The sequence below is a fragment of the Pagrus pagrus genome, assembly GCF_965226575.1.
Source record: "Pagrus pagrus genome assembly, chromosome: 4".
NCBI lineage: Eukaryota > Metazoa > Chordata > Actinopteri > Spariformes > Sparidae > Pagrus > Pagrus pagrus.
Genome location: NC_140188.1, coordinates 12539874 through 12556779, shown reverse-complemented (window position 1 = coordinate 12556779; position 16906 = coordinate 12539874). Strand labels below are relative to the sequence as shown.

Below are 16906 nucleotides of genomic sequence, written 5' to 3'. Positions count from 1 at the left end.
CAGAGAGAATGTACTGGACATGAAGATGTGACTGGAGTGCAAAACACATATACTGATATGTCACTCATGCCTATCTTTTACAATATTTATAAAGGAGTGTATGCTGTGGCCCATGCACTTCATAATATTCTGAGTTGTAATAAAACATGTAACAAAAAGGTGCAGCTAGATCCTTTCATGGTGAGTTGAACTCCTTAATGATAGTTTCTACATTGAATTACATTGATAAATTAAACGGTGTATATTATGGTAAATACACTGTTGCAGTCTATCTATCAAGCTGTTGAGACAGTAGACCTATTAAAGTTAGTCAGCTAATGATCTACATTGATGCATATCTTCTTAGATTTTACAGCATATAAAAAAGATTCGGTTCACAACAAAGGAAGGAGATGAGGTTTACTTTAATGAGAATGGAGATCCAGCAGCAAAGTATGAAATTATAAACTGGCAGCCAGCTGAAAATGGCATTGTGGACTTTGTTGCAGTCGGTCTCTATGATGCATCTTTACCTGCAGACAAACAGCTGAATCTGCTAAATAAGTCTTTATTTTGGGCCCAGAACTCACCACAGGCAAGCTACTATGTGATCACTAATTGTTACTGAAATTTGAATTGTTAAAATTGAATATTTTTTAATTGCATCAACGTGAAAGCCTTTACATTTTCTTTTTCATTGTTATTTTGTTCATGCAGGTGCCTTTGTCAGTTTGCAGTGAGAAATGTCCTCCAGGAACTCGCAAGGTCCTGCAGAAAGGAAAGCCTGTCTGCTGCTATGACTGTTTAAGATGTGCAGAGGGAGAAATAAGCAGCATTACAGGTATAGTAATATTTAATGATAGACAACAAAACATGTAAAAATTGTCATGTTCCTATGCAAATTTTAATGAATTCTTTTATACAAACCAAAACTCAAAATATCACCATATTAAAAATCACACTAAATGTCTGAACACACTAATCAAATAAGGATACATGAGTTGGAAACAGGTACATACATTTTTGCAAACTCTCAGAAATGCATGTGAAGGTTAGCACCCTAATTTGTCTGGCCTTGACTATACTGGCTTATCTGTGCAATGTTTCTCACTACGGAGGTGTTTTCACATTCCTCTACTGAAGGGGGATATCTGTGCACTTCCCTGAAACCTGAGATTCAAACGTAACCCCAGGCAAGTTAGATTTGGCACATCACAAATTTAAAAAGGAGAGAAAAGAAAAGGCAGGATAACAGATATAACTGTGGTTTCTGGTGAGAGGCAACTTTAGTCAGAGGCTAAACTGAACACAAACACACAGACACTAACACCCACCGTGAATGTCGTTGCCTACTAGCTTATGGGTCATTCCAAACCAACTCATCTCGGGCCTCCCAGTGTATGTCATGGATTTTCTTGAAAAAAATCATGTTGAGACTTCCATTTAATTCATGGGACCTTACAAAATCTTCTTGCTGTACTCCAAATATTGTTTAAGTTATGAAATGTTTGAGGTTTGGCACCCTGAGCAAAATTTCAGCATTTTTGTGATTCTTTGTATTTTTATTCAAAGCTTCACCAATTGCTTATTTTTCACTGGATTGGGTTGAAATTTGTCCTGAACATTCCAGAGACCCTAAGGAAACTTGGCAACATGTATTCATTTAAGTTGTTGTTGCCAAACAAAGATTAACAAGTAATACCTCTTTATACTGTACTGTATCTCATACTTGCAAGCCTAAAAAATAGGGAATGTTGAGACAGCAAAGGACAAATGACCTGAGCAAGTCCAACACCTGTTTTAATTATTTTTCAGATTCTATCACCTGTGTGCGATGCCACCCTGAGTTCTGGTCAAATGAGAGAAGAGATGCCTGTGTAAAGAAGGAGGCAGAGTTTCTCTCATATGAAGAGATTATGGGAGCACTGCTCACTGCAGCTTCTCTCTTTGGAACATGCATGACTGCTGTTGTGGCGTTCATTTTCTTCAGATACAGACAGACTCCTGTTGTCAGAGCCAACAACTCTGAGCTGAGCTTCCTGCTGCTCTTCTCCTTGACTCTGTGTTTCCTGTGTTCTCTGACCTTCATCGGCCGGCCCTCTCAGTGGTCCTGCATGCTGCGACACACAGCATTCGGCATCACCTTTGTCCTCTGTATCTCTTGTGTTCTGGGGAAAACAATAGTGGTGTTAATGGCCTTCAGGGCCACACTCCCAGGTAGTGATGTGATGAAATATTTTGGGCCTGCACAGCAGAAACTCAGTGTCCTGGGTTTCACTCTTATACAAGTTATCATATGTATCCTCTGGTTAACAATTTCTCCTCCTTTTCCCTTTAAAAATTTTAAGAAGTTCAAGAGCAAAATCATCTTAGAGTGTGCTCTGGGCTCAGCTGTAGGCTTTTGGGCTGTACTTGGGTACATAGGACTTCTGGCCATGTTATGTTTTATTCTTGCTTTTCTGGCTCGGAAACTGCCTGATAATTTCAATGAAGCCAAATTTATCACCTTTAGCATGCTGATATTCTGTGCAGTATGGATCACTTTTATCCCAGCATATGTCAGCTCTCCTGGGAAGTTCAGTGTTGCTGTGGAAATATTTGCTATTCTAGCTTCAAGTTATGGACTGCTCATTTGTATTTTCGTTCCAAAATGTTATATTATCTTACTGAAACCAGAGGAGAATACAAAAAAGAATATGATGGGAAAGGGGGCACCGAAATAATTGTGAAAACTTAAAATAATGTTTTGGCTTGGACATTCTATTGCGAACACAATTAATTCATACTTATTTTATAACCAAACTGTCAAGTAGACATCTTTCTTCATTTTGTTGAATCCCATTGTACTCCTGTAGTATTTTCGCATTATAATCTTTGACATAGCATATTGAGATGACACTGTAGAGCTGACTGGCCTGGCCTGAAGAGCAGAGCAGAGCTACTGTATATCATTGTTCAGGCTAATCATCTTGGTTCTGCCAATGGGGAAAAGAGACCTCAGACACTCATCTTGGATGCATGAGCTCTGTCCTTTCAGCTGAAACCTGATTACTCTGTAAACATATTCCTTAATAGATAACCAGAATGATAGTTTGTGTCAGAATCTATGTTTATTTCTCACCAGGGAAATGAGTTAATTTCCACAGCAATAAGAACAGAAACTGGACTTGAGTTGCCAAACTCTGTGGTGGTAACTTAAAGAGCACAATAAATCCAGTATGATGGTCAATAATAACACATGACTTGCTGTCATTTTCCTGCTCACATTTAACGTCCATCCTGCCATCTTTTTGGTAAGCGTTAAGAAAAATAAGGGCATTAACTTGGGAGGGATGGAGGCTTGTCTCCCTCTGTATGCTACAATGCGTTGTTCGCTGGTGCTAATGTTACTGCTAGTGCTTGCTGTTGGAATCAGGTGTTTCATCTTTAGTTGGTTATGCATGGCAGAAGTGCTATTGTTATACATCAATACAGCTGTACACAAGCAACACGCTGTGGAACTTGTGTCATCTTCAGTGAAGTACTTTGATACGTATGAATGTCGAGCCTGTTTAGCCAGAGGCTTTAGCTGCACATCAGTACCCTTTACTGTGATAGCCGCCAGTTTTGTCCACGACTAGTTGACTGCTGCCTACAGCGCCGACTAGTGATTAAAGTGGTTGACTAGCCAACTAATTGACTAGATGGTGAAACCCCTACTTTAAGCTGTAGCAGGCTGTAGGCCTACTTATAACAAATCTAAAAACCAAGTGTAAACTACCTGCACCAAATGTTGCATAGAGAGTTGGCACATTTGTGATGAAAATGGAAGAGCAATTTGCAGCGCAAGAGTTGATGGAGACCAAAACATAGCTGAAAAAAGAGTGAATATTGGATTTACATTCATCAGGTTGACATAAACATGATTTCAAATCAATGCTAATATTGCTCTGGGTGTGCTTGATGCATAAATAAGCAAACATATTTTATTACTTTTTTGAAATTGTGCTTCGTTAATAGTAAACTATTCATTTGGGAATGGAAAAACGTTTAGCACAATTTAATAGCTATTCCTGTTTGACAGTATCTATAGTTAAGATGTTTAAAATAGGCTAAGTCCGAAAACTCGTTTTCTGTTTGGACACCTCCCTCCTCTCGCCCTGCTTGTAGGTCCACAGTGATAAAACATTACAGTTCTATTATCATTCTTTATGCTTCTCCAAAATGTATAAATACCAGTGCAAGCTTGTCATTTCCATTAAGGTATATGTAATGCAACTGAGTGGTTTAGTTCTTTCAGATAGTATGATGTCGACACTGAGTTGGCCAGAACAGGGTTGGGCACTCTTACAGTTATTGTTGGTGGTGTCTGTCTCTCATGCTGAGGAGTCAGTATGCAAGCGGAGAGGGGATCATGAGAATCCACAGCTATCTAAAGATGGGGAAATTATGTTGGGAGGAATCTTCTATTTTCACAGCAGCTGGAAACACAGACAGGATGCCTATATGCATAAACCATTGCAACTGGAATGCACCAGGTAAATAATGCGGTAAGAATCTATGTAGATTTAGAATATCTGAAAGGGAGTTTACTGTAGAGACAAAAGTGGTGCACAAACGTTATTAAACTGAGAGTTAAATAAGAAATATTGATTATTGTGTGTATTAATACCATCAGAGGCTATTATTCAAAATGCTATTGTTTGTATTTCAGGGACAAATTTGTTGATATTCAAACTACTTTTTGCTGTCCACATCTAGTTTGCATTTCAGAGGGTTCCAGTTTGCCCAGGCTATGCTCTTTGCCATAGAGGAGATTAATAACAGCACAAACCTACTGCCTGGCATCTCTCTGGGCTATATGATCTATGATGCCTGTGGCTCCATTGCCAGAGGTGTGAGGGTGGCACTGGCCTAGGTAAATGGTAATGAATTGGCATTTGCACCTTCCGAAGCACCATGTACAAGACCTGCCCAAGTACAGGCCATTATGGGAGAGACCTCTTCCTCTCCCTGCATGGCTATATCAACTGTCATTGGACCCTTTCACATCCCACTGGTGGGTAAAACATATAGATTTGTGAAACATAAGTATTATTCTGGAATTTTTCATAACAAAAATGGGTTTTAACAGATTAAGAGACAGATTGCATGGATTGTGCTGTCAAAGTTTTTAAAATTGTATGTATTTATCTTGGGATATCATTTCTTTTTCTTTTAGATCAGCCACTTTGCAACTTGTGCTTGTCTCAGTGATAAAACCAAGTACCCATCATTCCTCAGAACAATACCCAGTGACTACTACCAGAGCAGAGCCCTGGCCCAGTTGGTCAAGTACTTTGATTGGACTTGGGTTGGAGCTATTAGAACAAATGATGATTATGGTAATAATGGCATGGCGACATTCACAGAAACTGCCCAGCAGCTGGGTATCTGTCTGGAGTACTCTGTATCTGTCTTAAGAACGGATCCACCACACAAAATGAAACAGATAGTTGACATTATCAAGGCTTCCACTTCCAAGGTGATTGTCACTTTCCTCTCCCCCATGGATTTGTACATGGTAATACATGAATTGTCTCACCACAACTTGACTGCGTATCAGTGGGTAGGCAATGAAGGCTGGATCTTTGATTCCCACACTGCAGCCTTGGACAAGCATCACATTCTGGATGGTGCCATCGGCCTGTCCATCCCCAAAGCACATGTCAGTGGCATGAGAGAGTTCATGTTGGATGTGAAGCCACTCAATTCATCTAGCAATGAATTGTTTACAACGTTTTGGGAGAAATTATTTAGCTGTCAGTTCAGACAGTCAAAGTCATCATCAGGGAATCAGAGAGAATGTACTGGACATGAAGATCTGAGTGGGGTGCAAAACAGCTTCACTGATATGTCACTCATGCCTATCTTTTACAATGTTTATAAAGGAGTGTATGCTGTGGCCCATGCACTTCATAATATTCTCAGCTGTAATGAAACATGTAACAAAAAGGTGCAGCTAGATCCATTTACAGTGAGTCGAACAGCAAAGATTTTAGATTAAAGTTGTTAAATCAGATTATCTAATTGTTTAAATTTTGACAAATAATTTGTTGCAGTTAGATAATGATCTACAATGATGCATTTCTTTTTAGATTTTACAGCACATAAAAAAGATTTGGTTCAAAACAAAGGATGGAGATGAGGTTTACTTTGATGAGAATGGAGACCCAGCAGCAAAGTATGAAATTATAAACTGGCAGCCAGCTGAAAATGGCATTGTGGACTTTGTCACAGTTGGTCTTTATGATGCATCTTTACCTGCAGACAAACAGCTGAAACTGCAAAATAAGTCTCTAATTTGGGCACAGAACTCACAACAGGTACCATCTGATCACTGTTAGCATTCGTTCACTGTCATCACATCACATCCATTTTCGTTATGATGAATCAAACTTAGTAATAAATGCTTGCCATATATTTTATTCTCACAGTATTTTCCTTTTTACAGGTGCCTTTGTCAGTTTGCAGTGAGAAATGTCCCCCAGGAACTCGCAGGGTTCTGCAGAAAGGAAAGCCTGTCTGCTGCTATGACTGTTTAAGATGTGCAGACGGAGAAATCAGCAACACCACAGGTGTAGTAATATTTTAAGAGAATAAAAAGTTTTGTGAGTTCACAGTGACATTGCTCTTTGACCACCAAATTCTAATCAGCTCACCCAAGTGGATGTTTGCGGCAAATTTGAGTTAAAAAAATCCCTTAAAGCGATAGTTCAGGTCTTTTGATGTGAGGTTGGATGAGGTACTTATCCCTCGCCTCAGACAGCTGCTGAAAGTGCAAACCAAACAGCTGATCTGGGCCATAATACAGTGCGTGGCAGGCACAGCAGTACAATGCTTTGCTTCCCTGTTGGTGCTATGAGCTACTTCTCCACACAGGGGGAGAGCTGATGGTCATCTAGTGCAGGTAATACTCTGATGAGGGATGAATACATCATATAACCCCACATCAAAAGACCTGAACTATCACTTCAGGGTATTCCTGAGATATATTGTTCATGAGAATGAGATACCATGAGGTCACAGCGACTTTTTGACCACCAAAATCTAATCAGCTTATCCCTATTTGTAACAAAAAAATATTTTCGAGTCTCACTCCCAACTCGTCAAAAACTGACTATTTGGGATGGTAGCCTGTTTTATAATCCCAAAGCATCATTATTTGAAGAGTTGGGAATCGAAATTCAAAAATCAACTTTTCTTACAAATAGGACCTTTAAGTCCTTGAGTGTTCACAAGAATGGATCGGATGGACGGAAGACCTGAAAACATAATGCCACCGGTCTCAGCTATCACCAGCATGGGGGCATAGATATTACTCTTTATGTGATCTAAGCCATTCATGATGATCCCATGTAGCTGTCGTGAGGTTATTATATTTTTAGAATTCATGTCTCATAGGCACAGAGAAGATGCAAAATCAACACACAAAAAAAGCAAATTCAGTGAGCTAATCTAATACCTGCTTAGATATTATTTTTCAGATTCTATCACCTGTATACGATGCCACCCCGAGTTCTGGTCAAATGAGAGAAGAGATGCCTGTGTAAAGAAGGAGGCAGAGTTTCTCTCATATGAAGAGATTATGGGAGCACTGCTCACTGCAGCTTCTCTGTTTGGAACATGCATGACTGCTGTTGTGGCGTTCATTTTCTTCAGATACAGACAGACTCCTATTGTCAGGGCCAACAACTCTGAGCTGAGCTTCCTGCTGCTCTTCTCCTTGACTCTGTGTTTCCTGTGTTCTCTGACCTTCATCGGCCGGCCCTCTGAGTGGTCCTGCATGCTGCGACACACAGCATTCGGCATCACATTTGTCCTCTGTATCTCTTGTGTGCTGGGGAAAACAATAGTGGTGTTAATGGCCTTCAGGGCCACACTTCCAGGTAGTAATGTGATGAAATGGTTTGGGCCTGCACAGCAGAAACTCAGTGTCCTGGGTTTCACTCTCATACAAGTTATCATATGTATCCTATGGTTAACTATTTCTCCTCCTTTTCCATTTAAAAATTTTCAACAGTTCAAGGACAAAATCATCTTAGAGTGCGCTCTGGGCTCAGCTGTAGGCTTTTGGGCTGTACTTGGGTACATTGGACTTCTGGCCATGTTGTGTTTTTTTCTTGCATTTCTGGCTCGGAAACTTCCTGATAATTTCAATGAAGCCAAATTTATCACCTTTAGCATGCTGATATTCTGTGCAGTATGGATCACTTTTATCCCAGCGTATGTCAGTTCTCCTGGGAAGTTCAGTGTTGCTGTGGAGATATTTGCAATTCTGGCTTCAAGTTTTGGACTGCTCATTTGTATTTTTATTCCAAAATGTTATATTATCTTACTGAAACCAGAGAAGAATACAAAAAAGAACATGATGGGGAAAGGGGCACCAAAATCATTGTGAAGACTTATAACAATATTTTAGCCATGACATCATAATGTTTATATAATACATAATACATACACTGAATCAGATCTCTTTAATTCATGCAGCATGGAGAGAAGACCCAAGCAGAATGTTGTAGACTTTCAGATTGTCTTCACGTATATACTGTCAGATAACAACAGGACAACAGATGCAGACCTCCTGACATGCCTTCCCCACGGCAATGACCCTCTGATATTTTGCAAGATGATGACCATGAGCTTATCTAACATCTGACAACACTTTAGGCAAAGAGAATGATTTCTCATCTGACTTCCTGACAACTCCCCACACCTAAGGCCAAGATAACTGCCCCTCATCTGAATTCCTGACTTGTTATAATCCATGCATTGGTTTCTAAATCTAAAATAATGTTACATTCCCATATTCCCCCCTTTTGACATAAAGTGTCAACACAACATATTTAGGAATTCGATCAAGATTTCAATAAAACAAAAATTTCAGCACTTAATGTTTGGTTAAAATATCACAGCTCATATAATTCCATACTACTCTACAGACATTCAATTGGAACTCAATATTGTATGACTTTCTGCAACAATACAAGGAAAAATACAACAACAAACAAATCACACTAGAAGAACAAAGCCTTACTATGCCAACTCATCATCTGAATCATTATATGGGTTTCCTGGGGCCTATTCTGACATGGAATGAAAATCTGGTTCGCTATCATTGGTTGATTGAAGTGCTAATTTAAGATATAATGATGTCTTTCCTCCTCCAACTACTCTGCCTATCAATCTATACATAAGGGCTTGCATACGCGTCGGCACACAGGTACAAAAGCATAAAGTAATACCAGGAACAATTTGTTGACACTAAAAACTGCTGATTCAGAAGGACCATATGCATCGCAAATCTTCTCAAGCACTGTGATCACACTGGTGATATTGTCTGAATTATCAGGGATAAGTGTGACACATGCCTCACCTGTTAAGTTTAATGCCATGCATAGACCTCCAGTTTTTGCCAAAATATAATCAAGAGCCATCTCACGTTTTAGCAGAATTAATCTGTGTGATTTATCATTTGCAGCTAAATACTGGACACATTTTAATTGTTCCATTGGCAAAAGCAGACATTCAATAAATTATATTGGTAGTCAGCCATGAATGTGACATCATAAAAGATTGGGGTTCAATTACAGTAGAGAAGTAACGGTAAAATAAAAAAAAAAGAAAAGAAAATCCTGTCGGGCCCCAAATTATTTGTAATTTCAGTAGTTGACAGTAGTTAACTAGCGCCTTGTGCTCACAAGACTTGTTTCTATAATGGAATCCTAATAGCTTTTTTTAATACGTTGGACATGCGACTTAAAAGACTAGTAGTTATCGAACAAAAAGCCTTGGGGTCTCATTTCGAAACATTGTGTATGCACAAAATGGAGCCTCAAAGAGGCGTACGCCACCTCCAACGCAAAAGCTGTGATCTATAAAAACAAAATGGGAGAATGTGCGCACCTGTAAGCAAACTCTGACCCATGCATATGAATATTTGGAGATGAGGGGTATTGTTGACGCATATGGCGAGTTGGTGAATTAAAGCCAGATTGTAAAATGATGCCTCACACATTTAATCCCACTTAATATCAAACATTAAGCGTAGATCCACTTCATGATGAACATTAAAACCAGCCGCATTATGTGTACTTGCGCTATTTTTATTCCAAAACCACCTTTCAATTGTAAACGATGTAAGCAAAGCCTGATATCAAATCACCCTAATACCGCTAGATATTAATTAGAATTAATAATATCTTCTAATACTGTGGATATACTGCTAAATAGAATTTTAGTGTCCATGTAGTTTTGTGTGTAAAATTGCTGGGATAAACATGACTGCTGTCAGGCAACCGGAGCACACTGAATGGATTGTATAAATTGTCGAAGCCTGGAATAAAGTCAGTGACGGCCCTCTCACACAATCGTTACACTCCAAATCCTCATTGTGAGTCCTAATCTAATGCAGGCCGAGTTTATCATAACTAAACTTAATAAATAAATTGTATTCAAGCATCAAACTTACATTTTCAAATGATATCCTAGGGTGGGGGTTACCACTGATTGTCGTGGTCATTTTGGCGGGTATGATCGCTGTACACATATAAATACACTTGTGCGTGATGGATGCGCACGCTTTCAGTGTCCTTGTACGGCTGGAGGACTACGTTAATGAAAGAGTTAACAATGTGTGCTTTTTAATGTCTGCCTCATCCACAAACACCTCGTTTTCTGTGCGATTTCTTCTTTCTCTCTCCTTCCTCTCGGTTGTGGCCATGATTCACTGTAAAGAACCATCAAATAGGCTCAGTTCCATGCATTAACATTGATAAGGCCCTTTGCATTGACCATTTATGGTGGAAGGTGGGTGTGGAGAGAGTGGGATAAGGGGCGGATCCATGTGCGAACATTTCCAAGTTGATTTGGGATTTATAAAAGGAATGCCAGGTTTTATAAATCAGAACTTTTTTTGTCGAACGTACATTTAATCATTTGAACGTACAAAAACATTAAGTGTGGATTCTCCACAGAGTTTTATAAATGAGACCCCAAGTGGGTTGCAACTCAATTTGTTGTTCTGGTCACATTTTTCTCAGACAATGTAGATCTTACTGTTTTTCAAGTGGTACAGAAAACAGGTTTTGTTTTATCTGCATTAAGTTGGAGTTGTCAAAGCTGTACTTGTACTGTATTATCAGTGTTGAAATAAAAAGGCTCAGTTTGGAATATTCTGTCCAGGGCAATTTATGTGTACAGTACTTAATAAAGGGCCGAGAACTGAACCTTTGTTACAGTGGGGCATTTTATTTAGCCCACTGAGTCTAATAATCAACTTCACATCACCATCATTCTATATTATTATTGATTTAAAGTGCAGATTGTGCCCCAATAATGTTGAAATGTTATGTAGAAAATAAAAAAATTAAAAAAAACTTTTGTGAAGCACAATTAAATATTCCTATTTTACAGCATACACAGTTTAGATATTTGAACTAGGATGAGGCCTGTTTGGGCACCTCCCTCCTCTCGCTCCACCTTCTGGATCCACAGAGATAAGACATCCATTATTTTTTTAAGGTTCTCCAAAATGTATAAATACCAGGGAGATATTTTGATTTATGCTATTGGTACAGATGATGTTCTTTGATAACAGTATGACGTCCACACAGAGGTGGTCAGAGAAGGGTTGGGCACTCTTACTACTTTTTTTGGTGGCGTCCATCTCTCAGGCTGAAGAACCGGTGTGCAGGCGAAGAGCAGATCCAGAGACCCCGCAATTATCTAAAGATGGGGACATTATGTTGGGGGGAGTCTTTTCTTTCCACAGCAAATGGGAAGGCAGAATGGATACCTACATGCATAAACCACTGCCACTGCAATGCACAAGGTAAATTACACTGGAAACATATATATATATACATAGATGTAAGATATATAAGAAGCAGGGAGTGCAGATAAAAAAGGTACAAAATGATTATCAAACTGAGGATTAAGATATCCATTGCTGTGTGTGTTAATACAATCAGAATGCTTTCATTTACTGTGCTCTTGTTTCTCTTTCAAGAACAAATTGTTTAAAATTTCTTTTTTTTTCATAATTGTCTGCATCAAGTTTCAATTTAAGAGGGATCCAGTATACCCAGGCTATGCTATTAGCCATAGAAGAGATTAATAATAGCACAGACCTACTGCCTGGCATCTCTCTGGGATATAAGATCTATGATATCTGTGGCTCCATTTCAAGAGGAGTGGGGGTCACACTGGCCTTGACTAATGGTAATGAAGAGATATCTGCCGCCTCTGATGAAGCATGTACAAGACCTGGCCAAGTGCAGGCCATTGTGGGTGTAGGTCATTCAACTCCTTCCATGGCTATCTCTACTGTCATTGGACCCTTTCATATCCCACTGGTGGGTAAGTTGGTGAAAATTAAATTGCATGTCTGAGTGTGTCCTTCCAGTTGGTAATAATAAGGAGATTTGAAAAAGTTGCTGTGAGTTTTATATAATAGTCTTCTTGGAATATCATATCTTTTTTCTTTTAGATCAGCCACTTTGCTACTTGTGCTTGTCTCAGTGATAAAACAAAGTACCCATCATTCCTCAGAACAATACCCAGTGACTACTACCAAAGCAGAGCCCTGGCCCAGTTGGTCAAGTACTTTGGTTGGACTTGGGTTGGAGCTATTAGATCAAATGATGATTATGGCAATGATGGCATGGCCACATTCACAGAAGCCGCCCAGCAGCTGGGTATCTGTCTGGAGTACTCTGTATCTTTCTATAGAACAGATCCACCAGACAAAATAAAAAAGATAGTTGACATTATCAAAACTTCCACTTCCAAGGTGATTGTCACTTTCCTCGCTCACATGGACATAGACATGCTAATACATGAGCTGTCTCGCCACAACTTGACTGGGTATCAGTGGGTAGGCACTGAGGCCTGGATCTTTGATTCCCAAACAGCAGCTATGGATAGGCATCATATTCTGGATGGTGCCATAGGCCTGTCCATCCCAAAAGCACATGTCAGTGGCATGAGAGAGTTCATTTTGAATGTGAAGCCACTCAATTCAACTAGAAATGAATTGTTTTCAGATTTCTGGGAGACATTATTTGACTGTAAGTTCAAGCATTCAAAGTCATCAGCAGAAAGTCAAAAAGAATGTACTGGACATGAAGATGTGACTGGAGTGCAAAACACATATACTGATATGTCACTCATGCCTATCTTTTACAATGTTTACAAAGGAGTATATGCTGTGGCCCATGCACTTCATAATATTCTGAGCTGTAATAAAACATGTAACAACAAGGTGCAGCTAGATCCATTTACGGTTAGTTGAACACCAAAGACTTAATTTTTACATCTAGTCATGCTGAGAAAGAAAATGGTTTAAGTTCATTTTTAAAAATGGTTGCTGTCTATCATTCTGAATGATCAAGAGTCCTATATAAAGTTTGTCAGATGATGACCTACATTGATCCATATGTTCTTAGATTTTACAGCACATAAGAAAGATTCGGTTCACAACAAAGGAAGGAGATGAAGTTTACTTTAACGAGAATGGAGACCCAGCAGCAAAATATGAAATTATAAACTGGCAGCCAACAGAAAATGGCATTGTGGACTTTGTCACAGTTGGTCTCTATGATGCTTCTTTGTCGGAAGACAAACAGCTAAAACTGCAAAATAAGTCTTTAATTTGGGCACAGAACTCACAGCAGGTAAGCTACCATGTGATTACTGTAATTGTTAATATTAATTTATTTTAATTTAAATAATATATCACTGGATAAACAATGTTTTGTTTTGCTGCATCTGCGTCAACAGTATATGCTTACACAGACCCCTTGTCAAAGTGAAGGCACATACATATTTCTCATTGTCATTGTGTTCATGCAGGTGCCTTTGTCAGTTTGCAGTGAGAAATGTCCGCCGGGAACTCGAAAGGTTCTTCAGAAAGGAAAGCCTGTCTGCTGCTATGACTGTTTAAGGTGTGCAGAGGGAGAAATGAGCAACACCACAGGTGTGGTAATATTAGTTATATGACAAAAAGTTGCCATGACCACATGAAAACGTTAAGGAATGTCATAGATTTATCATCTGAGTTCAAAAGCATCGAGGTAGTCCCCTGCAGGGGCAGGCATTGTATAGCGATTATGTCGTTTTTTTAGTCTAAAATATATATATATATACATATGTGTGTGTGTGTGTGTGTGTGTGTGTGTCAAGGTTAAAGCCCCAGTGTGAAGCACTTCTATAAATCAAGTATTGGTGCAGTGTCTGTCTTGACAGCAATGATGCAAAATAGAGACAAATTCATGAGCAAGTCTAACACCTGTTTTCATTGTTTTTCAGATTCTATCACTTGTGTGATATGCCACCCTGAATTCTGGTCAAATGAGAGAAGAGATGCCTGTGTAAAGAAGAAGGCAGAGTTTCTCTCATATGAAGAGATTATGGGAGCACTGCTCACTGCAGCTTCTCTATTTGGAACATGCATGACTGCTGTTGTGGCGTTCATTTTCTTCAGATACAGACAGACTCCTATTGTCAGGGCTAACAACTCTGAGCTGAGCTTCCTGCTGCTCTTCTCCTTGACTCTGTGTTTCCTGTGTTCTCTGACCTTCATCGGCCGGCCCTCTGAGTGGTCCTGCATGCTGCGACACACAGCATTCGGCATCACCTTTGTCCTCTGTATCTCTTGTGTTCTGGGGAAAACAATAGTGGTGTTAATGGCCTTCAGGGCCACACTCCCAGGTAGTGATGTGATGAAATGGTTTGGGCCTGCACAGCAGAAACTCAGTGTTCTGGGTTTCACTCTGATACAAGTTATCATATGTATCCTCTGGTTAACAATTTCTCCTCCTTTTCCATTTAAGAATTTTAAAAAGTTCAACGATAAAATCATCTTAGAGTGTGCTCTCGGCTCAGCTGTAGGCTTTTGGGCTGTACTTGGGTACATAGGACTTCTGGCCATGTTATGTTTTATTCTTGCTTTTCTGGCTCGGAAACTGCCTGATAATTTCAATGAAGCCAAATTTATCACCTTTAGCATGCTGATATTTTGTGCAGTATGGATAACTTTTATCCCAGCATATGTCAGCTCCCCTGGGAAGTTCAGTGTCGCTGTGGAGATATTTGCAATTCTGGCTTCAAGTTTTGGACTGCTCATTTGCATTTTTATTCCAAAATGTTATATAATCTTACTGAAACCAGAGAAGAATACTAAAAAGAATATGATGGGAAAGGGGGCACAAAAATCTTCCTGAAGGCTTGAAACAAAGGCATACACTTGGTGGGGCCACTTTATTAGGAACACCTTTCTAATCATGGGTAGGACTCCCTTTTGTCCTGGAGCAGCTATAATCTTTGTGACATGGTTTCAATAAGACTGGAAATGTTACTTTGAGTTTCTGGTCCATGTTGACATGATCACCAGCTAGGCATTAACTCAGTTACAAGATTTTCTGCTGCTGAAGCCAATACACACCAAGTGTGTTGTGTGTTTAGAGATGGTCTTTTGTATAGCATTGCTGTAAGGCATGGATATTTGGGTCATTGTCGCCTTCCAATCAGCTTTCATCAGTAAGGCCATTCTCCGCTGAACTCTCATTACAAAGCGTTTTTTCCCACCGAAGTCTCGCTCAGAGGATAACTTTTTTTGTCCTACTATAAAGCAATTTCCATATGTTAAGTCGCATAAGTTCATCGCCGTACGTAAATGTGTCGATATAAAGTATGTCTCCCACTCTGTTCTCCTTGGAGGTAGAGTTACCCTGAGGTCATGCTCAGGGTCACAGGTTTTCTGTTTGTGCAGAGGTTCCTCTTCCCCACCCTACACCGTATCTCATCTGTAGTGGAGAAGAGGAACAGTTGCTGTGGCAGCTGGGCCGATAAGATGTGCTGTCTCCCAAAAAACCGAGGTCACAATCCTGTTCTTCTTGCATTATAACCTTCACCATATCTCATACGAGAGAAGCACTGGCTCCACGATAGACCAAACTCCATATACTCCCATCAATTACAATGTGACTTAGGTAACCACGTTTCCACATAGTATTCTGTAGCGGTTTTATGATATATTTGGGGTTCAGGCATAGCCTTATATGCATATTCTTCACTAAGCTTAAGTTGTCACAGACGGAGAAGTGTCCTTCAGAACTGGCAGGGCAGTACACTGTGTTACTACATGTAGTGTCCAGCCTGTTCTCCTCTATCGGGCTTCAGTGAATACTTCAACTTAAGGCATCACGTCTCCTAAGTCTCGTTTCTCACCTGGATTGGTCAGATGAACAAAAATGTATGAACAATACCATTCTTTGTAAACTCCAGAGAATGCTGTGCCATAAAATTCCAGGACATTAGTTGCTACTGAAATACTCACGCCTACCTGTCTTACACCAACAATCATTCCACAGTCCAAATCATTTTGATCACATTTCGTCTCCATCCTGGTGTTTTCTCTGAACAATAACTCAACCTCTTGACCACATCTGCACGCCTTCATGCATTTGAGTTGCTGCCATATTATTGTCTGATTAGATATTTGCATTAATGAGAAGATGTACAGCTAAAGAGTGGCAATTGACTGACAAGTGGACTTCTATCTTCATTTTATCTAGTGGTACCACTGTAATATTTTTCCACAGTATATGATTATATTTGCAACAGATCATATTGAGATGACATACTTTAATACAGTGTAATAAACAATCATATCAACCAATATATAGAGATATCACAATAACTCATAAGGTTGCAATGAAAGAATAAAATTCACGGTTTCACAGACAGACTCAGAGATTCTATTTCCAAACTGACTTTTTGTCAGCAATTTAAGAGATTTTTGCAAAGAGAGTCAAACAGCAGGTCATCTTCATATTCACTGGCATACAGCCGACTGTGGAAATTCACAGCTCTCAATGGTATAGCAATAGGCTTAGTCAACACCTCT

General features: G+C 39.5%; 2 protein-coding genes and 1 pseudogene across 3 annotated transcripts; all 3 read left to right on the top strand.

Moving 5' to 3' along the window:
* Positions 1–648: 648 nt before the first annotated feature.
* On the top strand, positions 649–3519 carry LOC311256496 (extracellular calcium-sensing receptor-like). The gene is made up of 2 exons (XM_084351577.1): positions 649–820; positions 1795–3519. The coding sequence occupies exons 1-2, from the start codon at positions 691–693 to the stop codon at positions 2700–2702; spliced, it is 1038 nt and encodes a 345-aa protein (XP_084207703.1). The 5' UTR covers positions 649–690; the 3' UTR covers positions 2703–3519.
* A 1222-nt stretch (positions 3520–4741) lies between these two features.
* LOC311256487 (extracellular calcium-sensing receptor-like) lies at positions 4742–11082 on the top strand (annotated as a pseudogene). Its single transcript, XR_014624883.1, has 5 exons — positions 4742–5017; positions 5180–5974; positions 6096–6323; positions 6452–6575; positions 7485–11082. The product of XR_014624883.1 is annotated as an extracellular calcium-sensing receptor-like (transcript).
* A 515-nt stretch (positions 11083–11597) lies between these two features.
* LOC311255848 (extracellular calcium-sensing receptor-like) lies at positions 11598–15221 on the top strand (the record flags this gene model as incomplete). Its single annotated transcript, XM_084350500.1, has 6 exons — positions 11598–11830; positions 12056–12353; positions 12488–13282; positions 13446–13673; positions 13852–13975; positions 14308–15221. The coding sequence occupies 6 exons, from the start codon at positions 11598–11600 to the stop codon at positions 15219–15221; spliced, it is 2592 nt and encodes an 863-aa protein (XP_084206626.1).
* Positions 15222–16906: the final 1685 nt, after the last annotated feature.